This window comes from Erpetoichthys calabaricus, chromosome 1 (genome assembly GCF_900747795.2).
Source record: "Erpetoichthys calabaricus chromosome 1, fErpCal1.3, whole genome shotgun sequence".
NCBI lineage: Eukaryota > Metazoa > Chordata > Cladistia > Polypteriformes > Polypteridae > Erpetoichthys > Erpetoichthys calabaricus.
In genome coordinates this window covers 51,877,410-51,892,115 of record NC_041394.2, presented here as the reverse complement: position 1 = coordinate 51,892,115, position 14,706 = coordinate 51,877,410, and the positions used below count along the sequence as shown (strand labels likewise).

The 14,706-nt window shown below is 33.8% G+C and overlaps 1 protein-coding gene and 1 long non-coding RNA gene across 2 annotated transcripts in view; both read right to left on the bottom strand.

The window, feature by feature from the left end:
- The window catches only part of arid5a (AT rich interactive domain 5A (MRF1-like)), a 42,963-nt gene extending 30,078 nt beyond the window's left edge, over positions 1–12,885 (bottom strand). Inside the window, exon 1 of the mRNA XM_028799369.2 lies at positions 12,756–12,885. Coding sequence (XP_028655202.1) covers positions 12,756–12,759 — 4 coding nt within the window. The 5' untranslated portion in view covers positions 12,760–12,885. The remainder of the gene's footprint in view (positions 1–12,755) is intronic.
- On the bottom strand, positions 10,216–10,821 carry LOC127526029 (uncharacterized). Its single transcript, XR_007933659.1, has 2 exons — positions 10,504–10,821; positions 10,216–10,465 (listed from the first exon to the last, which is right to left on the bottom strand). It is a non-coding gene; the product is annotated as an uncharacterized LOC127526029 (long non-coding RNA).
- Positions 12,886–14,706: the final 1,821 nt, after the last annotated feature.

Sequence of the window (14,706 nt, the reverse complement as noted above, 5' to 3'; positions counted from 1 at the left end):
CCCAAGGTTTCTTCCATTTTTTCCCTACAAGGGTTTTTTTGGAAGTTTTTCCTTGTCTTCTTAGAGAGTCAAGGCTGGGGGGCTGTCAAGAGGCAGAGCCCATTGCAGCACTTCTTGTGTGATTTTGGGCTATACAAAAATAAATTGTATTGTATGTGTTAATGTAAAGAGTGAGGTGCAAACAGCCTAGGCTTTGAATGTCGCAACAGAAATTCTGTGGCTTCCCCATTAAACATTTAAGCACCACTATCTAATGCAGATCTCCTTTAATGTTTTAAGAGCCGCGATTGAAGAGTAGAGGTGGGAGGGGGTGTCGGTTTTCAGTGCTGCATTTGGGGGGCTGGTTGAAAACAGATAACCAAGATGAGAGCTGGTACTCTTCTAAGAGTGCCAGCAGTCAACAGCAAAAAAACAGTGCTTGCTAACCATTGAGCTTTGCTTCTTCCTTGAACCTTGCTGAACTTTATGTTGCCATTTTACAATGTGATCATGTCACTTTTTTCCTGTCCAACCTATTGGTTGGCTGTTCTCATGGCCCCTGAATCATTTCTGCTGCATCCTTCATTTGCATAAATCATGGTTTCAGTGCTGCAGAGAGCATGTAAGTTAGCATGATATTAATAAATATCAACAAATAAAAATTTATGACAAATAAAAAAAACACATATTGCATAACTTTCTTTTTTCTATAATCTTACCAAATTTCAATTAAATCAGACAAGATATTTTGGGGTATTAAGTATAGTATGAAAGGGATTTATACATTCCAGAATAATGTAATATTGTACTATAAGTAAGATATTATACAGAGGCAATTTGCAGCATTAAGCCACATTCAGAGACTGATAAGTATAAGGTTATCAAAGCACATAACAGGACATAAGTGTGCCTGTTGTAACAGTAAACAGAAGATAAAGTGCAGGTGTTGTTGAAAAAGTCCAAAGTGTAATATGGTAAGTATATAAAGCATAAAATGAGGTAATATACTGGAATGACACTAGACATTTTTGTGTATTCAGAATTCTGATGGCCTGTGGTGTGAAACTGTTACTCAGTCTTACAGCAACAGAGTGGAAACATTGATACCATTTCAAGACAGTAGAAGAGAGTACTGTCCATGTAATGGGTGGGAGTGATCTTTCATAATGTTACTGGCTGTTATAGCAGCAGGTTTGGTAAATGTCTTTCAGGGGAGATAAAGGCGCACTAATAACCTCCTCAAGTGCTTTCATTATCCACTGTAGTGTGTTGCAGTCCGATACATGACAGTTCCCATAGACAGTAGACATTCAATGGTACTCCCATAATAAGTGGTTATGATTGGTGGGGGGAGGCAAACTGTTTTCAGATGGTTACCCCAAATTATTGATATACTAAAATTTCCTTTCTCAGTGGATGCTTACTGCCCTAGCTTAGTAACTAAACAGAAATAAGTATTTTGGGTAAAGAGTAAGTGAGTAAATGTGTCACTCAATTTTGCATTATACTATATATACTGTATATAAATAATTGCATTTATTATCCATTGATTTATAGAATCTTCTGTGTTTGCATATAAACAGTCTAATCTTACTACATAATCTATGAATGAAGAATAAAAAAAATTAAATGATTTAGTGACTGTATTTGTTATAAAATTGTAAGAGCCCTTTTCATTGTGGTAAGTCATATACATTCAGTGTTACTGTTAATAAATTACTATATTAATCTCAAATATTTAATTTAAAACTGACTGTAACATCTGAAATACTTGTAAATGTGATCTACAACTAAAAAGCACAATTTAGTGTTCCCTATTTTTCTGCGGCATTTAAAGCTCATTTACTAGGGATTTATATGAAAATTTCAGTTTGTAGTATTAAAATGTGTACATTTTTATAACCAGTTTAGCATCATATAATAATTGTGTTATTTTACAGAAGAGCTTCTAGTGACAGTTTAACGAAGTCTGCTATTTTGCTGGAGAAGTTACTTTATGAAAAGTAAAATCAATGACCCATCATCTATTCATTTGTGCATTTTCTGAACCTTTTTTTTTTTTTTATAGGGCCACCGGGTAACAGATCCTATCTCTGGTATGTAATGAAAAAAATGGGTGAAATTAATCAAAATAAAACTAAACTATGCTACAGAATTTCAGTGTAACATACTATAAAACATATAGAAGGTATATGATATTTTAATAGCACCTTTATGTGTGCATCTAGCCATTTCTGAATCTCAATTTATTTGTATTACAACATTATGGAGAACCAAATCCCATGCAGTAAGTAGCACAAAGAAAGAAACCAACTGTTGAAATAATATCGTCCATTAAAGGGGTACACTATTTGAATGTTCACTTAACTAAAGATAAATAAAAATAATGGGACAGAAGATATGTACACATTAATAGATTTTATAATAATGTTTTCACGTTTTATGGTTATACTGTATTTATTTTAATAATATCAATGGGTTTTTGGGTAGTGAGGAAATGTGGTGAAGATCAAACTAGGATAACATGGAATAGAATGAGGGCCTACCAAAAGCCAGTTAAAGAAACAATAACCTGATAGTCACAGAGTGAATGAAGAAAGATCTCCAAGAGGGAGGCAAGCCCTGTTTGTGTTTCTGTTGATTTTCTTTATTTTTTGTATAGTGTGGAGAAAAAACTAATAATAATACAGTATCTAACATGTGTTCCTTGTTTTATTATGAAGTACAATTGACAAAAAAGAGTTACTTCCTCACATAATCAGCTAGTGTATCCAGCAATACTAATGCAAGAAATCCTTTTCAAGTTGTGGCTTTCATGATAACAAGAGTATGACCTTTGAAGATTTTTCCTATAATCCTTGAAACACAATCTGCATCAGAACATTGAGTGAAATATACAAGGGTATATTTCAGCAGGTTTATCTGCCTCTGCCTATTGAACTTATTAGGCCACATTGTTCAGCAATGGTGCAATCCTGCAGCTGAGAGTCCATGTTCATTTGACCTTGGCTTCAAATAGACTAATGGCAGAGTGATTCGCTGTGTGAGTTCCAACTACCCATAAGTCAGCATGATTGTGTTGTATTGTGTCAGCTTGTATTCATTGGGGTTACTGCATAATTTTCGTATTGCCTTTAGTTTTTGATTTACCCTTGTATCTAATCAGATGCCATCCTGTGTACCCTGAGTTAATTTATGACATAATTCATTGATGTATGACCAAATCTCTGCTGAAATTAAAACGGGAATACACAATATTATCAAGCCAACATAAAGAAAAGAAGATTAATTTTCTAATAAATATGTGAAAAACACATTATAGGTCACTTCCATCTAGGACTCAAGCCTATGCTCATCTATGGCCAGGAATTTATAATTGTTCCCTTCACTGCAGCTTTTTTATGTGTCGTTTATTAGCATTTACAATGTTTCATGCAACAAGTTTATGACATTATCAACACTCCGTTCACATGTATAGGTTGACCTGTGACCACATCATTCCTAGTACATCACAGACACCAAAACTATAAATCTGCGATGAATCTACAGCACTCTGCTTTGCCAAAAATGGAACAACAAAAACAATAAAAACATTTCTTTTGGAGCATAAGGGAATCAGAGATCTGGACAAAATAGAGCTTGCATTGAATATTTATTGCAGGCATTTTTTAATTCATTTTTGTTTGGTCAGGTTAGCTGTATTGCACTTTCTTGGCAGTGGTGAGCTCTTATGTGTTTTGGTTTTCTGTGAAGGATTTAAGACTAATTAAATGACTTAAATGACATTTTTTTACACACAAAACATGGGCTCCCACTGTTCGAATTTAGTGAACCATTTAGAACCACCATTAGAAACCACTGACACCCTTGAGTCTGTTTGCACAGCTTTCTGTCAGCTTTTCACATTTGGATTCTCCAATTTTTCCCCATTCTTCCCCAAACCTCCTTAAACTCTCTCAGATTGCATAGGGGTTATGACTGAAGAACCTTATTCAAGTCCAACCACAATTGGATTGAGATCTGGATTCTGATTCAGACATTTCAGGACATTAATATTGTTGTTTTTAAGCCATGTTTAGCCTTAGTTTTATGATTTAGGTCTTTGTCCTGCAGAAAAACAAATTTTCTCCCAAGGAGTTGGTTGCTTGCAGACTGCATCACATTTTCCTGTACAATCTCCCTGTATTCTGCTGCATTCATTTTACCCTCTGGGGCCTGCTGCAGAGAAGCAAAACATCCCACCACTATTCACTACAATAGGGTCTATGTTTTTATAAAATTTGCAGTGTTTGGCTTAAATGGCTTTTAGCTTGATGTCCAAAAAGCTCCATTGTGTTCTCATCAGACCATAGAACCTTCTTCAAGCTGACTTCAGAATCTCCCATGTGCCTTGTGGAAAACTGTAGCCAAAATGTCATATTTTTTTTAACAGTGGCTTTCTATTTGCCAATCTCCCATAAAGCTGAGACTGATAAACCAACCTGGTACCAGTTGTTGTAAAAAAAATTTTTTTAGCTATCAGAAGAATGCACTTGATTGACTGTGTAATTCTTACTGCTTTACATTTCTTCTATTATTACTAGAACAATACCAATGCTGTTTCACAGATTACCTGACTTCCACAGCTTAGTTGACTTGTACTTCACTTAATATAAGTCTACTAAAGGAGGTGGCAATTTCCTGTAATTTTTGAAAAGCGAACTAGGATGCTTGTCTGTTTACTTGATAACAATTAATATTTACTTTGCCTACTGTATTTTGGCTGCCCAAATGAAGGGTCCTTTAACCAATTTCAAAATTCCTGACACAGTTTTTAATAAGTATGGTCATAGACTTAGAAGCTATAAAGTTGTTCTTGAAATTATTATTATTAAAATCGAAATTAACAAAATGTACGCTGTGATGCTAATAAAACATGATAGATTTAGTTTTGATGTTCATATTGCATACAGTACTTTAAAAAATACTGATACATATTTAATACAGATATTAAACTTTGTATATTCAAAGCACCACTATTGAAAAATAAATATAGATTTGATTGAGCTCCCAACAAATCTGCAACAGAAACATTTGGAAAAGAATGAATGCAATTGTGATTTGAGATATTCTAAAAAAAAAAATAGATGAAAAACATCCATCCATCCATCCATTTTTCAACCTGCTGAATCCAAACACAGGGTCAAATATTTAACTTATAAATTTAGCCTACAATGCTGTAAGATGCACTAAGATGCACTAATTTCCTTTAAATGTCACCTTCTTGCAGAATATCAGAAGAGAAGTTATGATTAAATACTAAGTTTAACAAATGTCAGTAAAATTAGTACATTGAAAATATTATAGTTGTCATGGGGCCATAGATGGTGGCTCAGAAAATGCAGATTGAGTGCAGAAAGCAAGATGTTTATTCATCCACTCCAAATACAGGATATGGCTTGCTGGGGTGGTTTGTGAGGTTAAGGGTCCTCAGCAGCAGAAGCAATTGAATGCACTAATACCCATTTGAATACAGATGAAAACAGTCTTTAAACTCTATATAGCATTAACGTAATACCACAAATCACATTATGTAAAAAAAATGACAACATAATTAGACACTCTTAATAAAATTCAGAATTGCAGGGGGCAGAGCCTATCACATACAAAGAAACGTTGTACATAACATACCTCTTAACAATAAAGAACACTATCTATGTGACAGCCATTCTTCATAAGAAAGAATTAACTACATTTCTGGATCTGTTGGAAATTTAGGCCAGCTAGATAGGCCAAGGATAAAATAAAATTTTACTAGAAGTGTTTTATTTGATCAGTGCCTTGAGATCAATAATTTGTTTCTATGTCCATGGTTTAATACACAATTCAGTGAATTGCTGGTCTAAAACACAGGTCATCTCCCAGGTTAATGTTGATAACATTTGGGGTAAGCAATGTACAGGCATATTTTGCTTGCTTTGCTTAATCCAAACACAACAGACACATTTTTTTAAATATTTTTTCTCTTACCACAGTTTCTCTTTTTTATGCAACTGAACTTTCAAAATTATTTCCTACAACAAACTATTCTTGTCATATTTCCTTGTCAAAATGTGCACTTCTGTTAATGTGTAGATTTCAAAATCTATGCAAAATTACATTTGAAAATTGATTTAACCATAGGTTCTTAGCTATACATTTTTCAACCTCCACTGTTGCATCTTCTTATCTCCATTTTTTTTGGTACAGGATTACTCCAAACAGCTCCTCAACTGAATAAACCCTTTTTGAGAATTTGTCATTCTCTTTCCCTTGATACCAAGTTCATACTCCAGGCAGGCCATTGAGTTTAGGATCTCAAGCAGATCCTAACATCATGCTATAAATCTAACATTTAGCAGATTCACCAATTGACCTAACATGCATATGTTTGAGATATGGTAAGAACCTGAGTTTTTCAAGCTCATTTGGCTTTAGGGAGAATATGCAAAGAGACTGTGACTTGTGTGTTGCTACACTGCTACAAACTGTGTTAGCACACTGGAATTCTGAATTATGAATCTCAGTAACAAAACTGCAAACAAAAAATAAGGTACATAATTCACAAAAATATGGTGCTCTTTTCACCACCAGTTCCACCTGGGCCCTTGGGTTGTTTGTTTTTTGAAACTGCATAAGAATCAGTCATTTGTTTTTAGCAATCCACCTATCCACTTTCTTAACCTGCCTAGGGAAACAGGGATATTTGTGTTTTGACTATTCAGGTTGCTCTGTGCCTAGGCCTAAAAGCTGATAAATTTACTACTAACTTCTCTGAATAATATTTTTCAGACAAGTCAACACTATGTAGTCTAGTTTGATTTCTAATGGGAATACTATCCATATAAATATTGAACATACTTCCAGTGAATTATCTCTCAGAATGAACTTGTTAAGTTAACTGCTGCAGTACATGCAAGTTCTGTGATGGACTTGTGTCCCATGAAGAACAGATTCCTTGCTTTGTCCAATAAGTTATGGCCAACCCTGTGGTTCTGTATTAGACTAGGCAGGTCTCTCTTCGACAGTAGAGTGAGGGTGCATAAGACAGAATGTATGGCTTGTTGAAAGCATTATAAGGCATGAAAGATGTTTAAGAATACAATTATTATCATTTCGATTGCTAATATTATTTTTCATTATCATATTCTAATACTGATACCCCATATTATTAAAAATTGGTTATTTAATCAGGGATCAAAATGATAAGAAGCATTCATGCCATAATATTAAGACTGTTACTCCATAGAGATAAATAAAATCTTCCTTTCTGTTTGAATAAACATACATAGCCTACACTTTTAAAGAACAATTAAATAAACAAAATATAATGAAACATCACCTTCCAATACACAAAGATACCCACAATCCACTTTGGTGCAGAATTAAATTAAACAATTTACAAACATTTTGAATAAACAATTGTTCTATGTATCAAATTACAAGGGCATATTTCAATCACTTTAATTTTTAGTGATCATTTTTGTGACCTTTCTAATACTGATTAGTGACATTTATAAAAACTCTTAAAATAGGGAATTATTAACTCTTGAAAATTCTTAGAAAGAAAGATAGGGAGCATAAAAGAGTTCCATTACACCCTCATGAGTAGCTGAGTGATTTAAAGTTTTAGATCTGCACATTTTTAAAGGGCATTGTACTATGTGAACCCCAAGACGTGTGCAACACAGGGTAGTATTTGCTGCATGGAATATAACATAAATCTTTCAAGACATGTAGAGTTGATATTCTACACTATCAGATTTTTTGTGGATTATTGGGAAATAATGATTAATGATGTAGACCTATGTATTTATTGCATGATCTCCTTCAAATTTCATTCTAAGCACTTGTCATTGTTATTGCAAGAAAATAAAGTTATATTACATTATGCTTTCCAATAAAGTTTTTAGATTACACACCTGCTTAAAAACCAATAAGATGTTCATATATAGTACTGCTTGTTAACATGTGGAAGAAGCAATTCTTTGTGAAACACAGTGCACACATAATCGCTTACAGAAAAAACTTTTTATACCTACATTTTTCAACAGTAAATGTGCCATTCTATCTCCACAATAGAATATCCAATAAATACAAAAGATTTTTGTGAAAGTACTTGGCATTTCAGAGAATTATGAGATGGATGTTGTTTAATTAGGGGCAGCACGGTGGCACAGTGGTAGCGCTGCTGCCTCGCAGTTAGGAGACCCAGGTTCGCTTCCTGTGGTCCTCCCTGCATGGAGTTTCCTCCAGGTGTTCCGGTTTCCTCCCACAGTCCAAAGACATGCAGGTTAGGTGCATTGGCGATTCTAAATTGTGCTTGGTGTGTGGGTGTGTGTGTGCCCTGCGATGGGCTGGCGCCCTCCCCGGGGTTTGTTTCCTGCCTTGCGCCCTGTGTTGGCTGGGATTGGCTCCAGCAGACCCACGTGACCCTGTAGTTAGGATATAGCGGGTTGGATAATGGATGGATGGATATTGTTTAATTAATACAATTAGATACTCTACAATCTATAGTTTCTCTGGGGAGTAGTCTCCTCCTTTAAAGTTTATTTGGGGGGAATTATTTTGGATCGTGCAAAGGTAGCACAACTATTACAGAACTGCATCCATTGTGAAACCACACAGGCATACAGAAAATAAATGATACTGTATGTCCTTTTTAAGAAGAACTCCTTCTCTCCATTAACAGCAAAGATCAACTAAAAACAATGCAAATCTTTGGTGATTAAAAAAAACTTGGCATTAGCTACTATCATTTGCTACTGTACTTCTCATTTCATTTCAGAAATATCTATTTAGAGTGCTTGATGAGAACTGAAAACACAAAAAAATTTGAAAACCAAAAAAAGAAACTATTCAGTATTACAGAAAAAAAAATGCTTCTGCTTAAAATAATAACGCATTACATTTTTCTAAGAATTTGCCTCTTCCCTGTTAAGAATATGATGTCCTAACAGACCGCAGGCTTACAACATGACCACTTCCTGACTCAGATGTGTACTACTAAATAGTGTCATTCAGTCATATGAATAGTACAAGCTTTACTGTAATCATTTGCTTTTTAAGGAACTAAAAACAGAGGCTAGAAATGCTTTACTAAATTATAATTGCCTGCAAGAATACCTGAAACACTGAAGTATTTATAGCATCATCTCCTTCATCTTTCCTTGTGAGTCTGTGCTTTTTGGACATTTCTAGCTATCTAGTATTTACAGACGCAAATATTTTCATACATAAATCCCAATGCTTTATATTCACCAGAATTCTTTGCCATCAAATGATACCTATGTTAAAGAGATCAATAACCCACAAAATTAAGACCAGCAAGACACATTGTTTCTGTCATACTTAAAAAAATAACTTCTAGATGTTTATCCATTAATTTTCAAACCTGTTATCCATTTTAAGATAATGAGGTCTGTTACAGATCTACGTAAAATTCAGAACTGCATGCAATATGCAACATGTATGGAGGCATTTAATTTTGTGGTTTAACAAATTTAGATAGTGCAGACTAGGGAACAACCTTAAGCCAACTGCTAGTCTTGAAATATAAAAAGATTATTGAAAAAAGATCCTGTTGTCCATGTAGTCTAACTGAAATGGATTTTCACCCCATTCCTTAAAGCTATATTATGTAATGTCTCCCTTTTAATAAGGAACTGTTTCTTGCCTATTGCGTTTTTTTTTTATTTTTTTGAATGATTACGTTTTCAAGCTGAAAAACTTCTATATTTTACAGACATTCATGATTATTACAAAAATATGCGGTAGTGTCATTTTGGTGGTATACTGTACTTATGATAATGCTATAACTTAATTTATTGGTGATTGAGTTTTAGGTTTGTGCTTGGCAGTAATTAATTTTACAGCTATCCAATGCATCTACCAAAAATAAATAAAATGCGGTTGGATGAAATATTGTTAAGCAAATACATAGGTTTAGAAAGCTCAAACTAGTTTGCATTTTGATCTCAATATCACAAGAGTCTTTTGTTTGCTGCTGACTTGTTTACAAATTACTGACCATTAAACTGCATTTTTCAAGCCCTGTGTACAATAACAGGCACTACTACAGTGAAATAATTTGATAAACGTTTCCTCTTTCGAAATCACACATTTCCTGTGTTGTTTCAGAGATGTGAAATCTCTTTGCAAGTTTTAATTTTTTGTTTTTTGGTTTCTCTTCCCCTCAGGTTTTAACACTCAGAATAATTTTTGTTTTTCTTCTTTCACCGCCCCCCCCCCCCCCCCATGTTTTTTTATGTGGTGAGATGGGAATGTTCAGTGTGAGCAGCTGCATGCATGTGCCCCCTCCTATGAGTGCACTGGAGAGGACATCCTCTGCTAATGAATTTTAAAGGGTGGAAAAATGTGTGCTTTGTTTCACTCTCTTACAAATGGCAAAACTGCCCTGGAAAATAAATTATTTTCTATCGCCCTAAACCTGACACTTGTTTGATCTCTTCAATAATCTGTTAGACTTTTTAAAATATTGTGTACCCCATTTATCTATAATTGCTGAAATACACTATAGTAATCTTTTTTACTGCCTGTCATTGACCTATTTATCCCTTACACAACATCATTCATACCAAACTTTACTGGAAACCCAATAGTCCAAACATATTTGTTAGTGATAAGGGTTTGGAAAAACTGGCATTGTGGATTAACCCTGAGCCTGTTCATAATGTCACTATCTCATCATTTATATTTTTAATTTAAAAATTTCACTGTACTGTATATATACGAGTATTATGTGACAAGACCACAACTGAAACTAATGTTTATTGCATTCTCTGTGCACTCTACCTCCTTTGTTCTTTCTGGGTTGTCAGTTACTTTAACATACAGTATATGATTGTTCTCTTCCTGTCACAACTTTATTAATCTAGTGTTAATCTACCTGCTTATCATATTATTTTTGGCTTATAACACCTTCACAGCAATTTTAATTTAAAAAATTATGTATGTATGACAAGGAGTAGAAAAGTTTGATATATACATAAGTTTAGTTGTGTGTCACAATCACAATTACTGACGACAATCATGAATTCCACACACTCTACCACATTCTGGATAAAAAGTCAAGATATTAAATTAATGAAATAGCATCTGGAAGTGAAATCTTTAAAAAAATACTATTATGATACATTCTAACGTAACATATATACACATACGTATACGCACATATAAAATAAATACGATATACAGAAAAGTTTGTTAACACATCAGGTCACACAAGTAAGACATGTCTGCATATGCTAGTGCATTTATTGTACATTTAGTCACATATAACTGCAACAAATGTATATGTAAAATTTTTAGGATCCAAAATACTCAAACATTAAGGTTCAAAGAAAGACAGAAATATTGCTTTCTTAATAGGGAATGATATGCACATAGGCAAACACAGGAACATGGACAAAGCGACAGTATTCATTCTTGATTTGTATATGTAGTTTGCACAATAAGCACTATCACCAGTCGCTTACACATTATTCTTATACAGTTAAATCTGTAAATAAACACACATAACCCACAAAGCTATTTTGTCACAAAGTGATGGAGTTAACACATATCAAACGAGCATGCTCTTGTAAGCAAAACACAAACACTAAATAGTCACGGTTACACAAACAGCTAAAACAAATCTACAACACTAAGAGAAGTAAATATTGCACTAAGAAAACTCTTGTTTTGGCCAGTAAGCTGACAACAAATCATATTCTCACAAGAGCATTTCCCCTTTAATATCTGACCCAGTAACAAGTACTGTACTTGACATACCACATCCTCATTTCTAGCTAAAACCGCTGTATAAGGAAGTTCTCCACTCTGAGCGGTAACTAAAGACTTCTGCTTAAAAATAGATGATACAGCGTGGTTTTTGCGACCACGATATTGTTATAATTCACAATGTTGTCGCTTCCGTTCATCGTTTATTTGAACGACAAGATCACTAGAGACTGTGGCACACTTGATTAGTTCAAAAGATATTCCCTTTTCGCTAAGATTTACTTAAAGCACAGGGTAACTGCTCCTGAAATATTTTATTACTCATTTAGCAGGAAAGTGTCCCAAAATGGGGTATACCTAATTCCCTTTATGAACACGCACAATAAAGCAATAGATTAAAGCACATTTGTGTTCAAACTTTCTATACGCATCTATTTTGATACAGGTAAGTGCTACATAAACCAATGATTCGGTGATTATTTAAATATAAAGGCCACCATATTTTCTTTATGTATATGAAAGTCTCGCACAGTTAAGTGAATATATTGACTGGATTTCGCATTGCACACGTGCTGGTTTATAAACTCAGTTGTTTGAGCAACTGTCCCCATAAACTGACAATCAACTCATAGTACAGATGTGTGCAAAAATGTCTTTTTTTGTCAATAAAGAAAAATTACGGCTTTACTGTTTTAGATAAAAACATTAAATACTTAAAAGACAAAATGCTAACGTATAAAAGAATTATGAATAAATCTGTTTGGAGTCTACAATCAGAGCGGAGTAAAACATTTGACACAAAATACTCTTATTTTAAAATTATTTAATAATATGTGACATAAACTCGAACAGATAACTAAAGAAGCTGACCGAGCTAAACTAACATTCATGTCACTTGCAGAAATTCATAGTTATTTTCAAGTACAGTTTTAGGAATAACATTAATAACCGGGAGTCTAATCAACCGATAACAAAACGTTATTAAAACAATTTGACAAAATATGATAAAAACTTACCCATTTTGAAGTGGTTTTGCTAGATAAAAATGTTTTCTTCGGTAATAGTTTTTGTCTTTTGAATTCACTTAGTCCATTAAAGCTTACTAGGGCTGCAAACTGTAAGCTTGCCGCCCGTTCAGTAGTAGCAGTTCTGCATATGCTGAGTCTTCGACCAGATGAGGCTGTTTAACTGCCCGCCTTCCAGGAACGCAATGTATTCTGGGTGTTGTAGTATTCACCACGTTGACCGCGCTCTGCGAAATAAGAAATCTAAAAGCGCGTGGTAGAACTTTCGCATGCAAGCTCTAACCGCATGTCATTAGCGGTTACAAATTTCTGTGCAATTGATACGTTTAAAAGAACACATGAAAGTCTTCTGTTAGGAGTCTATTGTAATCCGAACAAGGTGACGATTTCGTATCAGAGAATTTAAATTTCCTGTTCTATTCAACGTCTATCTTCACCTGCGTTTTTTCTTCCTCACGTTTGATGAAAATATTGTGATAGATACAGTAATCTTTGTAAATGCATGGAAATACTGTTTAGTGTCATCTTTGGTAATACTAAGCACTGAGTTCTAGGATAGTGAAAAGCAACAAGCAGTGCAGTACATGTAAGGTCAGGGGTTTTCAAATAATATATGGAAGAAGGAGGAGCATATTTGTGAGACTGGGCATTTTTCTGCACACTTGCGGTAGTTTTGAAGTAGCAGTAAACTGAATTTTTTTGAGTTGTGAGTTTTTAATCTATTTTCTAAGGTATTTAATTACTCAGTAAACTAAAAGGAATCTATAGTTTGACCACCAGACGGAGGTAAATTAAGTTAAAACATCTAATTTTAAAACAAATTTTCCTTTTCATTTATAAAAATAAATACGTAGTAATTTAGATTTTGGCTAGAACGTTAGACTTTGCTTCAGTTAAATTTCACCCCTTAATATAAACAAAAGAGAATGATTTACAACGTTGGATTAATTTTTTCTTATGTTATGCTGGCTTGGTGTGGAAGATTTGGAAATCTCAATGTCAGCAATAAAAAAAAGAATAAACCAATTGTAAAATGGAGCAAAAAAAAAATTGTCTCAGCTGTCCAATCCTATAGATCTATTTAATAAGCAAGTATAATGGAAATCAGAATGTATTTTGTCAGACAGGATTAACCTACTACATTCTCAATTTCAGTTGTTGCCATCCAGTTACCAGTTGAACGTTCTGAGGATTAAAAGCAACCAGTTCAAATACTCTTTTATTTCAATATTTCTAAGTAAGTTCAATTTTAATAAACATCCTCAGGCTTAAATCACAGAATGAACAGTTGGCATTTGCATGGATCTGTAGTCAAGTCTAAATTTTTATTTAATTTTCTATGTCTGTTTGATCTAATGTTTTATTGAAAGGATTATGATCATTGTTGTAGTTTATGCTTTGATGCTTGTATTCTTCGTTGATGTGTTTTTAATGTTATATTGTGGTTTCTTTGTAAATCATGCTGACAAACCAAACTTCCCTCTTGAGACAATTAAATTGAAGTGAATTGTTGCCGATTTTGTTGAATATGTCCTTTTAAAATGTCAGTCATACCTAAAGTTAATTATTATTTCACAATGATCCCGAGTCTCATTTTAACTGATTTCATTTATTAGATTCAATAACAATTAACATCTGTTGGAGAAAACACACACACACAGAGGATTAAATTAGCTTTATTGCAAAACAGCAAGACAAAAAGAAGGATTAGAGGTTCCGTATTTTTTAACAATATAATTTGACAACCCAATTAAAATGAATTATCAAACAAAATTAAATGCATTATTTGGACAGTAATATACCGTATCTTAATATTTTCAACTAAAATTGATTACTTAAAATATGGCTTTCACATAAACAGACAAATATATACATTGTAGAGTGGATACTCCTGCCTCTTATTGCTATGACTTCTGGTAATGCTCAACTGTCCACAGTTTCC